The 21,885-nt window shown below is 42.3% G+C and overlaps 1 protein-coding gene across 1 annotated transcript in view; it reads left to right on the forward strand.

Annotated features, from left to right (window-relative positions):
* The window catches only part of OTOA (otoancorin), a 42,593-nt gene that overhangs the window by 15,437 nt on the left and 5,271 nt on the right, over positions 1-21,885 (forward strand). Inside the window, exons 16-26 of the mRNA XM_063143116.1 lie at positions 821-938; positions 2,257-2,330; positions 2,980-3,115; positions 4,424-4,614; positions 7,922-8,015; positions 9,816-9,948; positions 13,606-13,793; positions 16,029-16,184; positions 16,830-16,972; positions 18,983-19,119; positions 21,255-21,352. Of these exons, the coding sequence (XP_062999186.1) occupies positions 821-938; positions 2,257-2,330; positions 2,980-3,115; positions 4,424-4,614; positions 7,922-8,015; positions 9,816-9,948; positions 13,606-13,793; positions 16,029-16,184; positions 16,830-16,972; positions 18,983-19,119; positions 21,255-21,352 (1,468 nt within the window). The remainder of the gene's footprint in view (positions 1-820; positions 939-2,256; positions 2,331-2,979; positions 3,116-4,423; positions 4,615-7,921; positions 8,016-9,815; positions 9,949-13,605; positions 13,794-16,028; positions 16,185-16,829; positions 16,973-18,982; positions 19,120-21,254; positions 21,353-21,885) is intronic.

Consider the following 21,885-nt stretch of genomic DNA (forward strand, 5'->3'; position numbering starts at 1 on the left):
ATCAGCAGAGAAAAAAAAAGGCAGAACAGAATAAGTGCTCACCAGTCCCATGTGCACACAAGGCTAAAAAGGAAACCACGCCGTTCTTCAGCGATGAAAGGTAAAGGAGCTTTAATGACAATATAATCTTGCATATAATATGCAGGTACAGCATGCAGTTTCAAAGAACAAGTTGGTTTAGTCCATTTCTATTCTATAACACTGGCAAGAATGAGAAAACAATTACAACTGCACCCAGCAGTGGAGGAGGGTCAGAGAGAGAGGGAAGAGAGGGGAGGAGCAAAAGGAAGACATCACAGGAAACCATGCTGTAGGCTATAGAGATCCTAAGGCTAGCTGTGGGCTAAATTCCCATGAACTAACCAACTACAACACTGCCCCCTTCCAGTAACTTGCAGACAAGGTTGCAATATACCCAACACCCTCATTACTGATCCTAGCCAGACTCCATACATCCATACAGACTCCATAGTAAGAGACAGAGCTTCCAAGCAGGAGTGAATTCCACCACCACTTGTTATGTGAACAATAAATAATTTGTGTATTGTTTGTATGAAAGAAAAGAGAGAGATTAACGGTACAGTCCTATGACTGCATCTGTAAATAATAATTTATTTCATTTCATTTCTATACTGCCCAATAGCCAAAGCTCTCTGGGAAGTTTACAATTCATCAGATAATAAAATACTGCATAAAAATATAAATATACAAAATTGTAAACAATTTATTCTAGGATCATACAAATGCTTACTGTATATCTTCTTCTTCTTCTTCTTCTTCTTCTTCTTCTTCTTCTTCTTCTTCTTCTTCTTCAATTCAGCATCAGCCAACTGGTAAAAGGAGTAACGTGTTGGCAGATTGAGAATATGAGCACAATGTCCTTTTTAAACATTTTCAGTCTTTTTGAAAAGAATCTTCACTTGCTGTCACCATATCAGGTAAAATTGTTATTTTGTATGTAACAGCAGCTCTGTTAAGGGGTTACCTCTAGGGTCTTGATTCTTGACATTTACACAGGGGGGATAGGAACAGAAACCGGGGTATCTTTCATTGCCACTTTTGCATGTGTTTTTATCCCCGATTCTATTCCGTTTTTGCATTAATCTGAAAACGTTTAAAACTCCTTTCAAAATTTAGAAGATTGGAATGCTTCTCTAAGACGTAGGCCAGACCTACACCTTGTGTCAAATCATTACGAATGTGGAATAAAAAGCAGGAAATCATGCTATGAAAGCGGTATATGGAATGTGTCCTGTGCCTCAGCAGTTATCAGTGCACTTCAATACCGATATAAAGCAGTAGTGTAGATCTAGCCTTAGTTACTTGCAGTAACAGCTTTATGTCAAAATATGCTTGTATTTTGGGGTCTGCACCCTTTGCTTCACGCACCACTGGAATGTTTTCCCGAAGAGTTTTTCTGAAATCGAATTCTGCCCTTGTGCAGAATTTGACATTTATTATTATTATTTATTTATTTATTTATTTATATAGCACCATCAATGTACATGGTGCTGTACAGAGTAAAACAGTAAATAGCAAGACCCTGCCGCATAGGCTTACATTCTAATAAAATCATAATAAAACAATAAGGAGGGGAAGAGAAAGCAAACAGGCACAGGGTAGGGTAAACAGGCACTGGGTAAGGTAAAACTAACAGTATAAAGTCAGAACAAAATCAAGTTTTAAAACCTTTAGGAAAAAGAAAAGTTTTTAGCTGAGCTTTAAAAGCTGTGGTTGAACTTGTAGTTCTCAAATGTTCTGGAAGAGCGTTCCAGGCATAAGGGGCAGCAGAAGAAAATGGACGAAGCCGAGCAAGGGAAGTAGAGACCCTTGGGCAGGCGAGAAACATGGCATCAGAGGAGCGAAGAGCACGAGCGAGGCAATAGTGTGAGATGAGAGAGGAGGGATAGGAAGGAGCTAGACAGTGAAAAGCTTTGTAGGTCAACAGGAGAAGTTTATATTGGATTCTGAAGTGAATTGGAAGCCAATGAAGAGATTTCAGAAGTGGAGTTACATGGTCAGAGCGGCGAGCCAAGAAGATGATCTTAGCAGCAGAGTGGTGAACAGAAACCAACGGACTGATATCTTGTTTAGACACTGAATGCTTAGCATGAAACTGACAATGCAATCAATTGAAATGACTGATACTATGCTGGCATTTGCAGGCAAATGAGCCACTCAAGTTTATAGTTTTTATTTTTAATCCTATACATCCCACAAATCCCAAAGTTGGTTTTAAAAATGTCTTCCTTGCAGATCAATTGTCTGGCTTGGAAATTTTGGTCAGTCTCCAACGAATCTATACCTCCCTATCTCTTAGCAGTGCTTCCGTAAGTTATTCCTTTTAAACTTGTTGCCATGTATATTCACTGCACAAAACTGGCCAAATTCAAGCCCCTGTCCAAATGATTAATAGAGAGATATATTTATTGATTTAAAATGTTTTTAGGCTTTTTTTGCAGGTGAGGTGAAACTCTCTCAAAGAAGCTTCCTGCATGTAAAATCATCCCTTGTGTGCCATACTGTGGGGGTGGTGGAACCTCCAGTCCAGAGTCCAAATCCAGCTCTCCAGGGTTTCCCATATAGCCACACCCCCTTTCCCCCAACCACCAATCATTGGTAGCCTCAAGGCTTTTGTGCAGTTTTTTCTCCATTCTAAAAGGTTGAAATGCCTCTCCTAAGGCTTAATTAGTTTAAGCTGAAACAGGCTGGTATCTTTTGGTATTTTGGCTCCACCTCTTTTGCATTAAGCCCCACCCCCTTGCCTTCAGCTCCTCCCACCACTGGAATGGGGGACCTGAAAGCACCTCCAAAACTGAATTTCTTTCTTATGCTGAAAGAGATTTCTTTGGCACACTGTGTTTTTTGCAGGAAGGATAGGATACAATGATAAATTTGCCCCTTTCCCCATATATTCCGTATGCAGTCCTGTGGATATCCTATTTTCCTCTTCACAAAACTTGTCAATCTTTCTTCTAGGGCTGAGTATCTGGAATCCATTACAGGATCACTCTGTGCCCCTTTTGTCGCCAGCCTTGGAAAAGTTGAACTGGATCATCTCATTATAAATATGCAAAAGAAAAAAGTGATTCTGGAAAAAGTACAGGATTGCCTGGTAAGAAGAATTTTGTTTTATTAAAAGGTATCTATCCCACTTTTGGGACCAAGCAGGCTTTACAAGATGGCCAAGAGCAACCAAATAGTAAACAAAACTTTAAAAATGTAACATGCATATAGTGTGCATACATGTTAAGTGTATGTTAACATACACTTAACATGTTATTAATGTACACTTAAATTGTTATTGACGTTTTATTGTACATGTACTTTTTTTTCAGGGGGCGGGGGGGATTCTTTCTCTGCCTTTCTATATGTTTCATTATATAACCACCAGATGTTGCTGTGGTAGAGCAGAATTGAGCAATTACGCAGGGTTTTATAACAGCAGACTTCCCTCGTCAGGAAAGAAAATGTGATAATGGTTGCAAAGAGTGGAAGAGGTCCTGGAGGATGACAATGTCATATAAAGCAGGGGTCCCCAACCCCCGGGCCACGGACCGGTACCCGTCCGTGGCCTGTTAGGAACCGGGCCATGCAGGTGAGCTGCTTTCACCCACCCACCCCCACACCCACCCCAGCGTACCTGGGCGCGGGGCGCCATCTCGCCTGCCCAGCCAAAGCAAAGCCAGGACGCTGGGGTGGGGGCGACAGCTTTGGAACGGCGCACCCAGCCAGAAGCTGCTCTGGGAGAGCAACTTCCGGGTGCGCCGTTCCGAAGCCGCCCACCCACCCCAGCATCCTGGCTTCGCTTCGGCTGGTTGCAAAGCCAGGATGCTGGAGAGGGGGCGGACGTGGCTTCCCAAAAACATCCCCTCAACCCACCCACCCCCTAGTCCATGGAAAAATTGTCTTCCACGAAACCGGTCCCTGGTGCCAAAAAGGTTGGGGACCGCTGATATAAAGGACCCACAAACTGCTTTGACTGAGCAATCATAAGCCTACAACAGAAGCCTCATGTAGAAAGGCTCTTAATGTCTCTTGGCCTGATGCCAAGAGCACTATCCAATAGGTGTTCAATGTTTAACTAATATGTTTTCCTGTGTTTGTGTTGTAATGGCCATTGGCTATAAACAATAAAAGTTGAACGAATGGGTGCTTGTGACAGCACTGCAACCACTATCCTCACACCAAAGGATGAATGACTCACATTTGCTGTTCCTTCAGTTGCAAATCCAATTAGCATTTCGAGTGTTGGTAAAGCACCATCGTCCCCATATTGTGAGTCTTTGCTGAAGAACTTGAGGTTTGGCTTGGCCCAGCGACGAGTGCACAGGCTTTCCAGGACAACCACCATTTACTACAGAGTTCACGCCGGCTTGTAGCCAGATCAACACACACCTCAGCTTTGGTGTCTTTATTTCAGAATGGCTCCGTCGTTGATGAATACGACATTGACTTGCTTGGGAACCTCATTTGCCACTTACCCCCAGCGTTCATTTGTGAGGGAGTATCAATGGAAACTGTAGCAGCAGCCCTTCACCGGTTTGGTCAATGCCAACATCTCAGCTATGAGCATAAGACGGAGATTGAACGCAGACTTACTGAACTGCATGGGTAAGAGAATAACCTGGGGTCTCGCTTTGAATCTTGGTGTAGAGACATAGAAGTCAGTCAACCACTTCTTTCAAGGCAATTTCCCATCCAGATAGCAATAAAACCTGTAGAAAGTACCTTTATTTTCAGGGCACAGAAAGAACCCCATGCTGTGGACATTTCTCCCATCCCCTTCAAAGGGATTGCTTCCATTTGCAGTCCAGGCAGGTGCGGACCTGATGTACGCTAAACGTACGCTTCTGGTTGGAACTCAAGGTGTTGGTAATGATGTTTAAAGCCCTAAATGGATTGGGACCTCGATAGCTGAGGGGGCACCTCTCCCTATATCTGCCCGCTCGAGACTTGAGATCTGTTGGAGGAGCCCTCCTCCGCGTCCCACCAATGCGAGACATATGCTCTAGTGGGACATGGGACAGGGCTTTCTCTGTTGTGGCACCTCGGTTGTAGAATGCCCTCCCCTTGGAGGCCCAACTGGCACCAGCACTGGCTTCATTTCACACCAAGTTAAGACATGGCTTTTTAACAAAGCCTTTGATGGCCAAATTCATCAAGGCTGCACATAGTTGTTTTAATGGGTTTTTACGGTTTTAAAATTCTATACTGCGTTTAGCTTACTAATGGTTTAATTTTTTTTCAGCAGTGTATATTTATTGTTTTATACTGTTTGTATGATTTTATCTGTATACCACCCTGAGATCCTTGTGATACAGGCAAGATACATATGTTTTAATAAATAAATATTTATTAAATATTTATTTATTAAAACATTTATTTGTTACCCACCTCTCCCCAGAGGGAGAGGCGGGAAATAAATAAATAAATAAATTATTATTATTATTATTATTATTATTATTATTATTATTATTATTATTTAAAACACAGGTGTGCTGTGGATTGGAGAAGCACATTTGACTCCTTTTTTTTTTTTTTTTTTAATTTTTATTCATTTTCAACACTATATAAACATAGATAAACATTACCAAAATATAACTGAAACAAAACACAATAAGAAAAAGAAAAACATCAAATATCTGCTGCATACATATTGAATGATTGTTGAGTACAAATATCAAAAACTATTACATATACCTTATCATACTACAACATCTTCGTTCTTAACATAAAAGTGCACCCCCCACCTCGGGATCATTCTTGAGTCCAAAATCTAATCGTTTCTTCTGCTGGTGGTTTCCCACTTCCCTTAGTAAACACAAACACTAGGAACTGTTTCCAAATTCCTTCGAACTCATTTATTTTAGTTACGCCTTTTCTCCACTTAATATTACATGTCAGTTTATCATTAATGGCTATGTCCCATACTTCTTTGTACCATTCCTCAATAGTATATTCCCCTTGGACCTTCCAGTTCCTAGCTACCATCAGTCGTGCTGCAACCAACAAATTCGATATCAGCTCTATAGTTCCTTTTCCACACTTTATATCTTCAAATAGTGACAGCAATGCTATTTTTGGTGTTTGTTCTATTTTCATTCCCACTATTTCTTCAATTTCTGAGAACACCATCTTCCATAATCTTTGTACATATTTGCATTGCCACCACATATGTAAATACGTTCCTTTTTCCCCACAACCTCTCCAACAATTTGCTGAATGTTGATCACTTATCTTATTCAATCTAACCGGGGTTAGGTACCACCTCCATAGGATTTTAAAATAATTCTCCTTTATTCTTACTGATAAACTTCTCAACACTCTTTGTTTCCATAGTCCCTCCCAGCTCTGTCGCCCTATTTGTATCTTCAAATCTGATTCCCAAACCATTTTCTCTGTATTCTCTCTAAACTCCTTCTCTAACAATATTTTATACATTTCACTCATTAATCCTTTTGAAACTATACTCCCTCCTTTCCCTTCCTCCTTACTTACTACTAATTCTTCAAACCTCGTCATCTTTCTGCACATTCTATTATCTTTAATCCACTTTTTATTCCATTGCTCTAATTGACCATATTCTAGCCAAGATAGCTTCTTCTCCTTTAACAAATTTTCCATATCCTCTCTTGTTTTAATATCTCTTACCCAATCCTTTAATCTTATTTTATTTTTCTCTTTTAATATTTTACATAATCTACCCTTTAGATCCTCTGGGAAATTCTTTAACATTATTATCGGGCACATTTGACTCCTTCCTCCCAAAAAAAGATGCTATAGAGAAGTTCCTTTAAGTAGGGGACAGATCCCTGTAATTTTAGCCTCCTGGTTCTATAAGAGTGCATGTAGATGTACCAATACTCACCACAGTCTTTTGTGTACCATCTGTAGCATCTTCCTACCTTCACTGGCTGTGCACAGCATTGATTGGCTGTCAGTTGCCTGTGCACAGCACTGATTGGCTGTTATCTGTCAGTGCACAGCATTGATTGGTGGGCAGTGGGATTCCCTCCTCTACTTGGGGCCTTTCAAATAGATTCCGCCTTTTAAAACCAAATTAAAACTAATGTGCCAAATTAACATTTTAAGGTTGAAGTCTTTACACACACTTCCCTAGAAGTAAGCCCCAACGAATTCAATGGGGCGTATTTCTGCATAGACGTGTATAGAATTGGGCTGGATGCTTATCTGACACCTTTAAAAAAATCGGAATATTAATGTATGGTTGGCTAATCATTTAAAACATAGACACACATTTTTAATGAAGTGAAAATCGATCCCAGGGAAGTTCTTGATGTGAGGAGCCAGTCATCCTGGTTCCCAAACAGGCTGCTACAGAGGGAGATGAAAGACTTCTTAACGTTTTCCTCTTCCCATTCCATCCGTTTTTCCTTGTGTGTCGTGTCATTAGATAGTGAACCTGCAAGCCGGGACTGTCTTGTTTTTCTGATTGCGTGTAAGCCACTCCTTTTTGGTGGTGGAGGAGGATAAAATACTTTAAATGAATAAATAAGCTGGGTTCTGCTACCAACTTACTGAACTTGTTTTTCCTGAGCTAGTTCTTGGAGAGTGGGTTGTAGACATGAATAAAACAGCGTCTGCTCATTTCCACAACCGCTCCACGGCTCAAAGTAGATATGTTTGGATGCACCATAAACCAAATCCTCGTAGTTGCATGCACCCCACGTCCAAATGCTTTAATTTAGCTGTTTTGTGGAGCAGCCCTGAGATAAATCCAAGTAACAGTAAAATACGTATAAATGCTATGTGAAAAGAAAGCAATAAAAAGGCACGTTACATAGTACTGCCTTTCTTACTCTGGCATGTGGAGTTTATCTGTACATTTACGTCTTAAGTTATTTGAGCATTGTGGCATGTTTCAGGATTTCTTTAATATTGCAAAATGTATTTTCAGTACCCCAAGAAACTGGACGGCTGAGACAACACAAGATAGCGGGCCGTATATAGCTCTTTTGCCGAAAGCTGAACTGGACATCCTTGTCGAAAAGGTATTGCCAAATTTTGCTAGTGAGTGTAATTCTGCTTAAAATGGATGTTGCAGGATCTTAGCGTCATCCCACGTACCCGTTTCCCTCGAATTATCCCCTACAGCACTAAGCTGCTGCTGTTGTTGTTGTTAGCTAAATCACACCCCGGGCGGCAGGGCTCCTAAGATCCTTTGCATACCAGGAAAAGGGTTTAAGGGGGGAAATGTAAAAAAAAATCATTAAAAAATCAACTGGTTTTTTAACTGGTTTTTTAATTGGACCCAATCCAATTCAAATTTGGTATGCTTAAAGCTCTCCTTAATATTTGTTACTGTGCCAATTTTGATGTCTTTATCTTTAAAACTTATGCAGATGTAAGCATTTGTTTAATTTGAATGCCTCAAAGTATCAAATCCTGCTCCTGCGCCCCCAGTGGCCGCTCGGAAAACAGCAAATTATTCACTCCAAGACTAGGAGCAAAATAGGTCTGGTCTTTTGCCTTTATAGCACAATTAAAGCAGGATTCATGGGAGTACTTCATAGTCAAAGCAGATTATAAACTGGAAAACTTCGGAGTACTTCACAATAAAAGCAGATTATAAGCTGGAAAACTTCAGAGTCCTTTGCACGCAATTCGCAGTGATTGCACAGTATAACGCTGGTGTGATAAAGCTATATGTATGTTGGCTACTTTGTTCTTGATAAATGGGAGCTGCAACAAAATGTTGCAGGGTGGAGCCCTTTTCCAGGATATTCCATTCCATTCCCCCTGCTACCACCCTGTTTTTCCATTTTCCCCACGTGCCAGTAATCAGCCACCATTCATTCTGGGTCTTCAAATTCAGTCTTCATTGGGGTGTTGTTGCTGTTTTCCACTTTAGGGTTTTCCCTGTACCCCCTAAAAACCTTTTATACTTTTGCAAACATTTGGGTTCCCCCAACCTCGTGGATACTTCTCCCTTGTGTGTGGATTGTGCCGTTTTAAATAAATAAGGATCCACACTTGCAGAATGAGTTCACTGTTAGCATAAAAAGGATCCTTGCAAAGTCCAGTCTTTGCTTTAAAAGTAAAAATACTACTAGAGAGAGGGGGATTCTCTAAGACCGCATTTGATCTTGGTGGTCACTCAATAAAATTGATAGATTCAAGTTAGGCAGAAGAAATCCATCCAGGGCCAGCGTCAAAAGGAGGTTCTCCTAGTGGTAAAACTTGCTCTGATCTTCCAAGTTTCTCTTCCAGCTTCTTAAGTGTCTTCTGTCAAAGCAACAATGATCTAAAACACTGGTAACCAAAGTGGGCGGTACTGCCCCCTTGGGGTCGGTGGGATTGCATTGGGGGGCGTTAAGAGGCAAGGGGGCAGCAGGGGGGCACTAAGAGGCAAAGGGGTGGCAGGGGGGCACTCGAAGTGGTCTTTTCCGAGAAGCGCCTCTCCAATAGGTCTTAAAACCCAGGGACATTTTTATGGGAGAAGGTAGTTTGGTCCCAAGCCATATAGGGGAAGAATCCACACATGTATTAATACCGTTTAAGAAGAGTCCTTTTAACGGTGAATTGAAATGTTTCAAAAGCACCAAAACGCTAATGAAGAGACATACCCTGCTTGGTGTGCCCCGCCATGCCGGCTGCAAAACAGAGGTGTTCGCTCTCTTTTCCCTCCCTCCCTCGGAAAGCCTGCAGCAGGTGCTTCCCATTTAAAGGGGCCACAGGCAGGGGGCACTGGGCATGAGTTTGTGGAACTAAGGGGGCCGTTACCTGAAAAGGTTTGCGAACCACTGATCTAAAACAATAATTTATCCCTTCCTTCCTCCACAACATCAAAGTTTCCTGATATCATCTCAGAAATAGCATCAAAGGCATCCGGGCCAGTGCCTCCGTCTGAAGAGCTCCTGTTGGCTCAGTTTGAATTTGTCTGCAAGTCCAGCGTCCCAGTTAAAGCACTCAATTCAACTCCTGGTAAGTCTTTCATTGCTGTCCTTGTGCTGTAGACATCTTGGTTTCGTTGGTATATGCATGCTTTGAGATAGACAGCAAAGGAAAATGGAGCAGGAAAATCAATAGAGCCTTTGCCCCTTTAACATGGGTCATACTCATGAACCTGGCAAGCATCTGGTGAATTATATTAGGAACAAGGCAAATGAGTGTGTTTTTCACATGAGATGATGATGATGATGATTCTCTTTTCTCACTCGTGGTGGTTTTTCTAGATGGACATTTCTTTTATAAACTTTTTTTATTGTAAATATTTTTATGTATTTATTTATTTATTACATTTTTATACTGCCCAATAGCCAAAGCTCTCTGGGTGGTTCACAAAAATTAAAACCATAAAAAGAATAATAAAACAGCCAACAGTCTAAAAACACAAATACAAAATACAATATAAAAAGCAAAACCAGGATAAAACCACACAGCAGAAATTGATATAGGTTAAAATACGGAAATCAAACAGCAAAATTTAAATTTAAGTTAAATTAGGTGTTAAAATACTGAGAAAATAAAAAGGTCTTCAGCTGGTGACGGAAGGAGTACAGTGTAGGTGCCGGCGAACCTCTCTGGGGAGTTCCTTCCACAGCCGGGGTGCCACAGCAGAGAAAGCCCTGCTCCTGGTAGCCATCTGCCTCACTTCCTTTGGCAGGGGCTCACGGAGAAGGACCCCTGTGGATGATTTTAAGGTCCAGGCAGATACATATGGGAGGAGGTGTTCCTTCAAATAACCTGTCCCCAAGCCGTTTAGGGCTTTGAATGTTAGCACCAGCACTTTGAATATCAACAAACAGAACAGAAAATACATCATGAAAAGGGGGACACACCATACATTGTGTATATAGAATTACCATAATTTCCATCGTATGTACTGTTCCCCCCCCCCCCGCCCCAAAGGGAGGGAGTTATACAAAGGTTTCAAGAAAAGCAGACCAGATATGTCTTTATAATTTGTCTTTCCAATGGGGTGATAATATAATACTCTGGTTTCTCTTCAGATCGTATAAATCTTTCGCCTTTTCTAGATGGACATGACGGGTTTTGCCAAGTCATGCTATCTTTTACCGACTCAGGAATTTCCTGACAATTGAGGGTGTTTTAAGTATGACTGCTTTCCGGATGTTGGTGTGGATGTATTTTGGTAATCTTGAGTTAATGGGCTAAACTAGATGTGATGATGGAGAATAGGATTAGATGTGGTATTTTAAAGTATGAATTGCTGCAGAGGTGTTGGGATTCTAATCAGGGCCATGATGGTTGCGGGAAACAATTATTAACTTTCTTTCTCCTGTGTCATTTTCCAATTAACCCACCCCCACCCCCTGCAACATATTTGCCCTGCAGGGCATAACATACTATATGATACCTATATGTTTTGTTCGGCATTGCAAATAGCTCCAAAATCACATCTAGTTTGACCTGAATGCAACAGGCAGAAAACATCAGGAACAGGAAATGGAACCAAACCTCTAATAAATTAACTCGTCTGGAATTCGCCTGTAGATCTCATGTGCTTTAGGGAATTTAATAGGCTTGTTTTTTTCCAGGCGAAATAAAATTAAATTTCCACAGAGGTGGGCTTCCCACTGTACAGTCCTCGGTATGAGAGCTGTTTATATGAGAGGGAGAGAGAGAGAGAGAGAGAGAGAGAGAGAGAGAGAGAGAGAGAGAGACCGTCTGTGCTTTTGCTTGTAAAATTGTGAATCTATTTCGTTTTGATGTTTGTCGGAGGTTTGTTGAATACAAGGTTTAATGAGCCTTTCTGGACCTTTCCCCCATTGGGCCCAGCAGATACAATCTTGTCAGCATGTTTTTCTAGCTTCTGCCGTTTTATTTGATTGAAGTAAATCCTTCCTTTGGCTTCCGTTCCAAGTACAAATCTGTTTGGAACATCCTTGCTATAATTTCTTTAGCCCAGGGAGCTCAGCTCCTCAGCAGCATCTGTGATGCTCCGCTTTACTACAAAAAAATGGTGAAACCCAAAGACTGGGTTTCATTCTTTTGTTTTTATTTTTAGATAACAATTGCACAGCTGCGTTTTTTCTAAGGGGCTGGACAAACTTTGATTATTTTTAGGAGTGAATGGCCTCCCACGCTAGTGCTTGGAATTAACGGGAGGCAATGGTTGCGGAACGGGAGGGCGCTGTTGCACTTGTGCCCTGTTTCGTGGGATTCCCATCGACAGCTGGTTGGCCACCGTGTGAACAGAATGCTGAGGGATGTCTTCTGAAAGGCGGGAACAATAAATTTAGATGACAGGAGCAGCCATTTGCCTCATCAAGCCCACCCCCTGCCCTGCGCTCCCGTGAGTACCCTGGAATTGGCTCCGCCCCCAGCAACGCCCACTGTCTTAACCCAAACCAACGATACTAGAAGAGGCAATGGTGGTGAAAATACGTACAAAAAAGAACCCTAAAGGCAGCCACCATAAAACAAATTCAACACATTGAATTAAATAGTCGTTCAAACAATAATTCGACTCCAAGTCATTTGGTCTTGTTATAATGAATGATTTAGATTCAAGTGTGAAATGTATTTGAATGTTGATGGGTCTGGATACTAAATGCACATGTTATATGAGGAAATGCTACACAGATGTTGAACATCAGGGATATGTAATGAAATGTTACACATGTGGTAGTAGCATTGTATTGTAAAGTGGTTACTTTAGTAAAAAAATTCTTGGAGTAGAATTATTGTTTGAATGACTATTTAATTCAATGTGTTGAATTCGTTTTATGGCGGTTGCCTTTAGGGTTCTTTTTTGTACGTATTAACCCAAACCAACTCCACCACTGAACCATGGTGACCTTGGAGCAACGAAAAACATCATGGTAAAACAACATCACGAAAAAGCGCAATCTCGGGGATAAACAATGCAGCGCCACTGCGTAGCCATGATAAGGGAAATAGGCTGTATAGACACCCCCCTGGACTAGATGGACCCTTGGTCTGATCCTAGTCTGGATTTGGGTATAGCCCTCTATGGCCCTGACACATGAGCAGGTCTTGATTTCAGAAAGATTTATGGAATGGTGTTTTTGAAATCAAGAAAGCCTGGTAAGGACACGGGGTTTTTTTGTTTAATGTTGAGAAGCCCTAATTTTCTTTACATAGTTGGGGGAACTCCCTCTCCAATGAGTTTAAGTTAGCGTCTTCTATACAGTCCTTCAGATGGTTGACAATAGTCAGTCAGTTCAATTTTATTGTATGTATCCATAGGTTTTTACAATCTGGTTGACAATCATTTTAATGGCTAAGATGAGCTTTTAATGGTCAATGTCACTCTTTGATGTTACTGTTGCTCTCTGGGCAGGATCTACACTACTGCTTTAAAGCACTTTATAATAGTTTTGACAACTGTTGGGGCCCAGGACACGCTCCATATACAGTTGTCAAAACAGTTATAAAGCACTTTAAAGCAGTTAGTGTAGATCCGGCCCAGTTTTATTGTAACAAAGGTACTTTTTTTAAAAAACTCTGGGCTTTTTGTTACATTTTGATATTTGTTTGTTTACTTTCTATTACTTTTATTTTATCTGTGCATTGTCTCGAGCGTTCCGTGAGCAGAAGGGCGATCTGGAAATATGCGACATAAGTAAAGAATGTTTTCTTCTGCCGTTCCAGATTGCGCGGACATCACGGCACCTTCGTCAGATGAGATTATAAAATTATCAGAAGCCAACATGTTTTGGTCGGTTCAGGAGCTGATCTGCATGGATCCCGGTACTTTCGCCAAAGCTGTGGAACTCCTTGGCTCTGTGGGAGGTTTCAACGTATCTCAGCTTATTGCCTTGAAAGAAAAAGCTCAGCAGGTAGCTACGAAACGTGGGAAGGGCGGAGTAAAGTCCAGATTCCAAAGAAATAAGGGTGCACGTGAGTTTGTATGCCTGCTAAGGCCAGGGTAAAACTCAGTCCTTGGACAGAGGATGGGGCAAATCCACAGAAGAAGGTCAAAAGCAGGTTGAGTTTAGAAATACAATGAGGACTTCTTAGTTTTCCCATCGCAACAGGGGCGGTCCTACCATTGGGCAGAGTGAAGAATTTCACTCAGATCCTGGGAGGTGGCACCAAAATGTTGGAGGAGAGTATTATTATTATTATTATTATTATTATTATTATTATTATTATTATTATTTAGAGAGTGACTTCCAGCCAAGAGAAATTATCGTCAAGATTAACATTCACCAGCTGTGCCCATCTGGGAGAGACATGCTTACTTTTGTAATGTACTAAACCACTCATAATCTTTCAGGCAGCAGGTATTTTTAGCAAAACTACACTGCTAAGCTCAAAATGCAAGGCAGACGTGACTCTGAAATAATTTGTGTAGGCAAACTGTGAGGTCACCCTATCTGCCCTGGTAGAATTTATACCCAATCCCAGATGTAGAACGGTGGGTTGTAGTTTTTCAGTGGCGACGAAAAGGTACTCTTCTCATGATCCAATGTGTTCTCTTTACAAATTCCTTTACAGGCTTGAAACAGATTTTTTTTCCTGATCTCTGATTCCAGAGCTTAGTAAGGACTTATAGGATGGAGGAGAAGGGGTCATTGTTCAGGCAAAATAGAGGACACTTTCAAAATAGACAACAGTCCCCTGCCAGCTTTCAAATAAAGGACTGTCCTCTGTAAAAGAGGACACATGGTCACTCTAGCGCTGTCTGTGACACATCTAGTAAGAAGGAACTATATGAAAATCCCCGCCAGTTCAAGGAAGCAAAAAGGAAGCATCACCATCATTTCAGGAGGCGTCAGCATCTGCTGCCTGAAGCAGCCACCTCATTCTGCCTGATGGTAGGGCCGGCCCTGATAGTTAGGAGCAGGGGATGAAATAATTTAGGAAAACATTTAATTAAACATACACCATCTGTTCTCAATCTTAAAAAAATCAATACTTTCTGTAAATGGGACTCGGCTTAGTTTCTCTCTCTCTCTCTCTTAGCACTGTTGCATTCAGATTCCGAAATTTAATTCATATTCTCAGCCCTGTTATGATAGCTTTGTGCTGTCCTAAGGTTGCCTACAGTGTTGCAGCTAGGGGAGATTTTTTTTTAAAAAAAAAGGGTGCTCCCAACAGTGTGGCAAGAGATGTCCCACTGCATGAGGTGGTCTTTCCTGAGAGTGAGGCATTGTGAGCAAAGTGGCCACAAAGTCCGCCTGTGTCACAAAGGCCACCTGTGTCACTTCGCCCACAATGCCTCACTATGAGAAAGAACTCCGCAAGCTGAGGCATTTGGGCCTGGTGGTCACTCCAGAGAGCCCTCTGCTGCCCATTTTCCTAGTGTGGAACTGTCCCTGAGTCCTTCCTCAGAGCGAGGCATTAGCCAGTGAGTCTGTCTGTGGAGCTTCCACTGAATGCCTCACTCTGAGGGGTTATTCCTCAGAGCAAGGCATTGGGCCCAGCTGGAAGTGAAGAGGAGTTGGCAGGTGACCTCCTGGTGACCTCCGAGAGTGCAGGACACAGAATAACGGGCTCAAGTTAAATGAAGCCAGATTCCGGCTGGACATCAGGAAAAACTTCCTGACTGTTAGAGCAGTACGACAATGGAATCAGTTACCTAGGGAGGTGGTGGGCTCTCCCACACTAGAGGCATTCAAGAGGCAGCTGGACAACCATCTGTCAGGGATGCTTTAGGGTGGATTCCTGCATTGAGCAGGGGGTTGGACTCGATGGCCTTGTAGGCCCCCTCCAACTCTGCTATTCTATGATTCTATGATAGATGGCAGGGGCATGTGATCCACTGATCTGCCCAATCCATTGCCTGAGCATCTCACCCTGCCTCATGGGAGGCCCAGCCCTGGCTGGGTGTCCTTTACTTCTTCCTCATTTCTGAATCATCATACACATCCCCCTGCAAGAGGCCTAAACTGAACTACAAAGCTCTTCTTCAGGGCTCACTATAACCCTCACTATAACACTTCTCTTAGGTATGTCCCAGGAGGGAACATTTCAACACTTCATTGCAGGTCCTCCTAGTACTTCCTAGATAGTAAAGCTTGTAGTTATATGAACTAACATTTGTTAATCAGCAGGGTTTTTCTTTAAAGGTTTGGGGCCCATTGACAAGCTGGAAGAGTTATCACATCGTTTCCCTTGGGCGCATTGCCACAGCGCTAAATGAGACTGAAATTGGAGCACTGGATTTGAGTTCTATTGACACCATTGCTGCACTTAGCCAGCAAACAGAATGGAACCCTATACAGGTGAGTTGTCATGTGAGGAAAACCTGGCAGTGGATGACTGTTACAGGAGGCAGGACTTCTCCTTCACTGCACCACAGATCTAAGCACAGCCCCAGGCTGTTGGTTTTCCTTAAGAGGCAGAAAGGGGAGGACAAGATTGCAACAGTCTTCATTCCAGCCCAGGTTTTGCTGCTGCTAGGTCCCGCTAACGTCCTGCAATTTGGTGCGCAGATTAGATTTGACTTAGGGTACTTCCAGGCAGAGGACTCCTAGCACTACCAATGAGAAGACATTCTTCACAGGTTTGCGGAGTAAGATAAAAGACAGAAAAAGCAGTGGGTAAACGGGGTGGTGTTAAGGGTTGAAGATGACAACGTCTGGCCATCTCAACATCTGGATACCATAACATTCCATGAATGAGGCAGGGTGATAGTGTCATCAAAGCCTCATCTGGAAGCACCTGGGTACATACATTGCGGCTTTAAGAGCTGTTCTTTTCCACCTTCCATCCAAAAGGCACTTTTTATCATCGCTATGTGTGAAAACATCCTGAGATCTGTGACTCCAGGGGAATGAGTTACACCATCACTTCCAGTGTCATCCAGAATCATGTGTGGCTCTTTCTAGTATAACTATATTTCACTGATTTACATGTTTGTTTCCCAGGCCAAATCCATTTTAGAGGGCTTTCTGGAAGACTCAGGTCAAGCGATGGACACCCTGAAAAGCTTTGATTTGGCAGGACTCGGGGCTGTTCTTTGTGTCCTGAACTCCACAGAAATTGCATCAATAAACACGGTTGAATTCAGGTAAGACCTAATGATGGACAAATTTTGTTTCGCAGGTTGTCAGGTGTCTTTTGTTCCTTCGTCCGCTCGCTGACAGAATCGGATTATTTTAGGGATGTATGAGAATCTCGTTTCTGTTTGCAAATATGCATTTGTGCAAATCCCCCTGGAAGTTAAAAACCAGTCGGCAAATCCACAGAATCTGCCCAGCTCGGAAAAAGGGAATTCTGCTGCGGGATCTGCAAGTTGCGTTCATAGAAATCTGAACTCATTTGAATCAATGAGTTCGATACAAAGCAATACTACAAACGAGAAGGATCTTGGAATTGTTGTAGATCACAAGCTGAATATGAGCCAACAGTGTGATGTGGCTGCAAGAAAGGCAAATGCTATTTTGGGCTGCGTTAATAGAAGTATAGCTTCCAAATCGTGTGAGGTACTGGTTCCTCTCTATTTGGCCCTGGTTAGGCCTCATCTTGAGTATTGTGTCCAGTTCTGGGCTCCACATTTCAAGAAGGATGCAGACAAGCTGGAGCGTGTTCAGAGGAGGGAACCAGGATGATCAGGGGTCTGGAAACAAAGCCCTATGAAGAGAGACTGAAGGAACTGGGCATGTTTAGCCTGGAGAAGAGAAGATTGAGGGGAGACATGATAGCACTCTTCAAATACTTAAAAGGTTGTCACACAGAGGAGGGCCAGGATCTCTTTTTGATCCTCCCAGAGTGCAGGACACAGAATAACGGGCTGAAGCTACAGGAAGCCAGATTCCGGCTGGACATCAGGAAAAACTTCCTGACTATTAGAGCAGTACAACAATGGAATCAGTGACCTAGGGAGGTTGTGGGCTCTCCCACACTAGAGGCATTTATGAGGCAGCTGGACAACCTTCTGTCAGGTATGCTTTAAGGTGGATTCCTGCATTGAGCAGGGGGTTGGACTCGATGGCCTTAAAGGCCCCTTCCAACTCTACTATTCTATGATTCTATGAATCCATTGTGGATTTCTCCAACATCCCTAAGTATGGCATCATCTTACTTCCATTAATGAAAGTACTTCTATAAGATAAATTACAGGATGGTGGTTAATAACAATAGTAGTAGTAATAACTTTTCTGAGAAACATACAATATGTTTCTTACAAAAATATATATCTCAGGCTTAAAAATAGTACTAAAATGTAACAGCTTAAAACAATACATAAAATAGCAGCAGCAATAAAAACATGTCAACTTAAAAAGCATCTGTCCATTAATGAGGCAAATGACTGAACATTAGAAGACTGTTGAAATTATAAAGCCTTCAACAGACAAGTATCATCATGATTTATTATACGGTCACAGTCCCAATGAGAAACAGTGGCAGGCATCATTAAGACTGTAAAAATAGACAAGTAAAAACAATAAGAGATACAGATACTCATGTAAGGATAAATGCTGTTGTTTATTGTTTATTTTGTACTAACGAATGGACCCACCTTAGAACATCTACAATAATAAAGGAGAACATGTCCGTCTGTCTTTCTGTCTATCCATCCGTCAGTGCCATAGTGCCCATACTGTGAAATCTAAGCGTCTGAAACTTGGCATGTATACTAAGGGAACCCTAGGTGTGTGCACCTCTGGCTTATTTTGTTTTTAAACTACATTAATTCATTTTAATTAATTTAAATCGGCCCATGTGTTTGAAGCCTGCAGTAACACCTTCAGTTACTAGGGGCTGACTTCCCTAACCAGCACATAGCTTTGCAATCCACTTGGTTGAAGCCAGGGGAAATGAGTGGGCTGAGGGGTACAGTTATATGCCTGCCACTCCCCACTGCTGCTGCTCATTCTGGATCATGGCCACTCTGTAGGACACCACTGTATGCTATGGCACAGATGGATGGACAGACATCCTCTTTTACTATTACAGATAACTGTGTAGAAAGAATCCCATGCCTAAAACAGCACTAATACCATTTCAATATTCAGCCTTTTCAAAAGGCGTGTAAAATTACAGGAGGTGATGGAGTCTCCTTTTGTCCTTTCCATAGCGCCGTTGTTGCAAGAATCGGCTCTTTGCCATGTGATGCAAACGTTCTGAATGGATTTAAAAAGAAGGTCGAGTCTGTGTTTGGAATAGCTACAGAGTGGAACAGCTCTGTTCTGCAGGAGGTTGGTACAATTGCAGGTAAGAGCGAGGCTTAAGACTCTGTAGCAAGCAATGATTTTCTCAATGATTTGATTAATCTCTTACTATACATCTCCACATCAAAACAGTCAAGGGAAACATAGGGGAAAGGTTATAGGCACTCTCTGTGAGGCACTCAGTGCTAGCTTCAGGTTTTGCAGGACCTTTGGAAAAGATGCCCTTAAAAGGTTCCCTCCTCCACATCTCTGTCACCAACAGGACCGGCCCTCCCATGAGGGAGGGTGAATCCCCTGCCTCGGGTGGCAGAGTGGGAGGAGCAGTGAATTGTGCGCTCCCTTCTCCTCTGACCAGGACATGTTGCTGGAGTGAGGTGACAACATTAGCAGGTGCTCCGGAGACTTCCGCCAGCTTTGCTCACCTGTTGTGACAAATGACAGTGCAGGAGAACTCCTGGCGAGGCTCTCCAGAGCAGCCGCCTGCCCTCTACTTTGCTCTGAGAGGGTTGTCTGAGCAAGACAGAGGATAGGAAACTGCTCTAGAAGAGTCACCCACCCTCTGACTTGCTTTAAGAAACCTCTAAGAGCAAACCAGAGGCTAAATGGGCTCTTTGGAGATCCGTGCTGGACATAAAAGTGGCTGGCACGGATCTTAAGAGAGCTGCCCAGGCCCAAATACCTGGCTCTGAGGGGTTGTTCCTCAGAGCCAGCTATTGATTCACTAGAGAGGTGTCTGTGTTGCAAGCAATCTCCTAGAACACTGCTCCTCCAGAGCAACCCCTCGTCCTCCAGAACAGTCAACAAATGATCTCTTGGGACACCTCTCCATTCAGTGCCTGGCTCTGAGGAAGGACCCCCTCAGAGCCAGGTATTTCAGAGAGTGACTGTCTGAAGAGCCACACTGGCTGCTTTCATCAGTACAGCCACCGCTGGAATGCACCTGCCCCCGTAATGGAATTCAGCCCATGGGCAGGGCTGGAAGAGGTTCAATACACCTGCATTAAACCCTCCCTCCCCCTTCTGCAGGATCTGGTCAGAATTGTGTTGCACATCTTCAGTGCAGACACACCCAACAGACTGTTCGCTGCTTGAGATTCAACTACTGCCTGTTTTTTTGAATTCAGTACAATTTGTGGGCGGGTGTATGGGGGAAATACTTAAATTTTAATATTTTATATTATCCTGTAATCCTCGCAGCTTTACAGACTAAGTTAAAACCATAAGCAATTAAATAAAACGATAGCAACCGAGTAAAACAGTGCCGCCTACACATCATTCCAGCATAAATAAGTTTTAAAAACAGATGTAAATGGACTAAGAGAATCACAAGAGCTTCACCTAGTGAAGAAAACACCAAAGCCAATGCCAGACTAGCTTTCTGGGCAGGGAAAGAGTTCCAAAATCAAGACACTATAGAGGCCCTGTCGCTGTCCACCACATGTCTTAAAGCAGAGAGGTGTAGTGGTTAGGGATGTCCAGATATGGTGAAATCCGTCCCGTGTGTGTTTCATGGATTGTGCAGTGTTGTTCATTCCTACATCTGTTCACTAACAGAATCAATTCCCCCCACCCCACTCCCGTTATCTGGAAAAATATGCAAATAATTCCCTAAGAAAGTTTGCAACAATTTACAGAATTTATGTTAGTATGTAACATTTAGCGTATTGTTCCTGATTCCATTTGACTTTTCCCCATGTATATTTTCCAGCATGGCATATGTCTCAGCAGAAACCTTTGCATTTTCCTTCGAATTAATTTGCGCAAATTTCAGGAAAGGAAAAAAAAACCAAAAATCTAGAAATCCATGGACTCTAACACATCTAAACATTTGTTTCTTACCTGGGATTGATGTTGCAGTATAAACAAGGTAGAGATTATTACGACTGAAGGATGGGAGCAACGAACAGGGAGAAATGGTCCCTTTAAAACAGGAACAAAATCAAACGAAAATTGGATTGTTAAAGTGCACTTTTACCAGAACTTTCTTCACATCAAACATTCATTTAATTGTGGAAAATCTCCTTGTTGTCTTTGAGGCCTGATTTCCCAGAGGTGTTTGAAAACATGTTAGAATCAAATATTGATCAGTTAAAGCATATGGAGCGTCTAAAGTGCACATAAGCCCCCAAATTCAGCCTAATTGTGTGACATTCTGTTCTGATCTCTCTTTCTCTCTAGCTGGTTTAAATGAGGAAGAATTAAAAGCTCTCGATAAGGAACTGATGCCCTATTTTCAATCAGCAGCAATAAAACGTATCCCTGGTGAAATGTTCAAAGTAAGTATGTGAATGCTTCCATTCATTTCTTCACTACTTTGTTTGAAAGAAACGGTGAAAGAAATGGATGCCTTCATTCTGAACATGTTGTGAAGGTACCTCGCAGGGTTGTTGTGAGAATAAAGTGTTTGTGTGTGGGAGAGGGACCCATATACATAGCCCGGTGTGTTCTTGGAGGAAGGGCTTTATCATGGTGACAATGACGAGAAATGATAAATAACAGTGTGGGCACGATCCGTTAATGAGGATTTTTCTGTGCACAACTGAAATTTCTCTATTGTGAAACTTTGGCCAGAAAGAGGTGTGTGTGTGTGTGTGTGTGAGAGAGAGAGACAGAGACAGAGACAGAGAGAGATGAAGCCAGATTTATTCATACTAGGGATCATCTAGTATTTATTCATACTAGATGATTAGAGGTCTAGAAACAAAGCCCTATGAAGAGAGACTGAAAGAACTGGGCATGTTTAGCCTGGAGAAGAGAAGATTGAGGGGAGACATGATAGCACTCTTCAAATACTTAAAGGGCGTAATCT

This window comes from Elgaria multicarinata, chromosome 17 (assembly GCF_023053635.1).
Source record: "Elgaria multicarinata webbii isolate HBS135686 ecotype San Diego chromosome 17, rElgMul1.1.pri, whole genome shotgun sequence".
NCBI classification, from domain to species: Eukaryota; Metazoa; Chordata; class Lepidosauria; order Squamata; family Anguidae; genus Elgaria; species Elgaria multicarinata.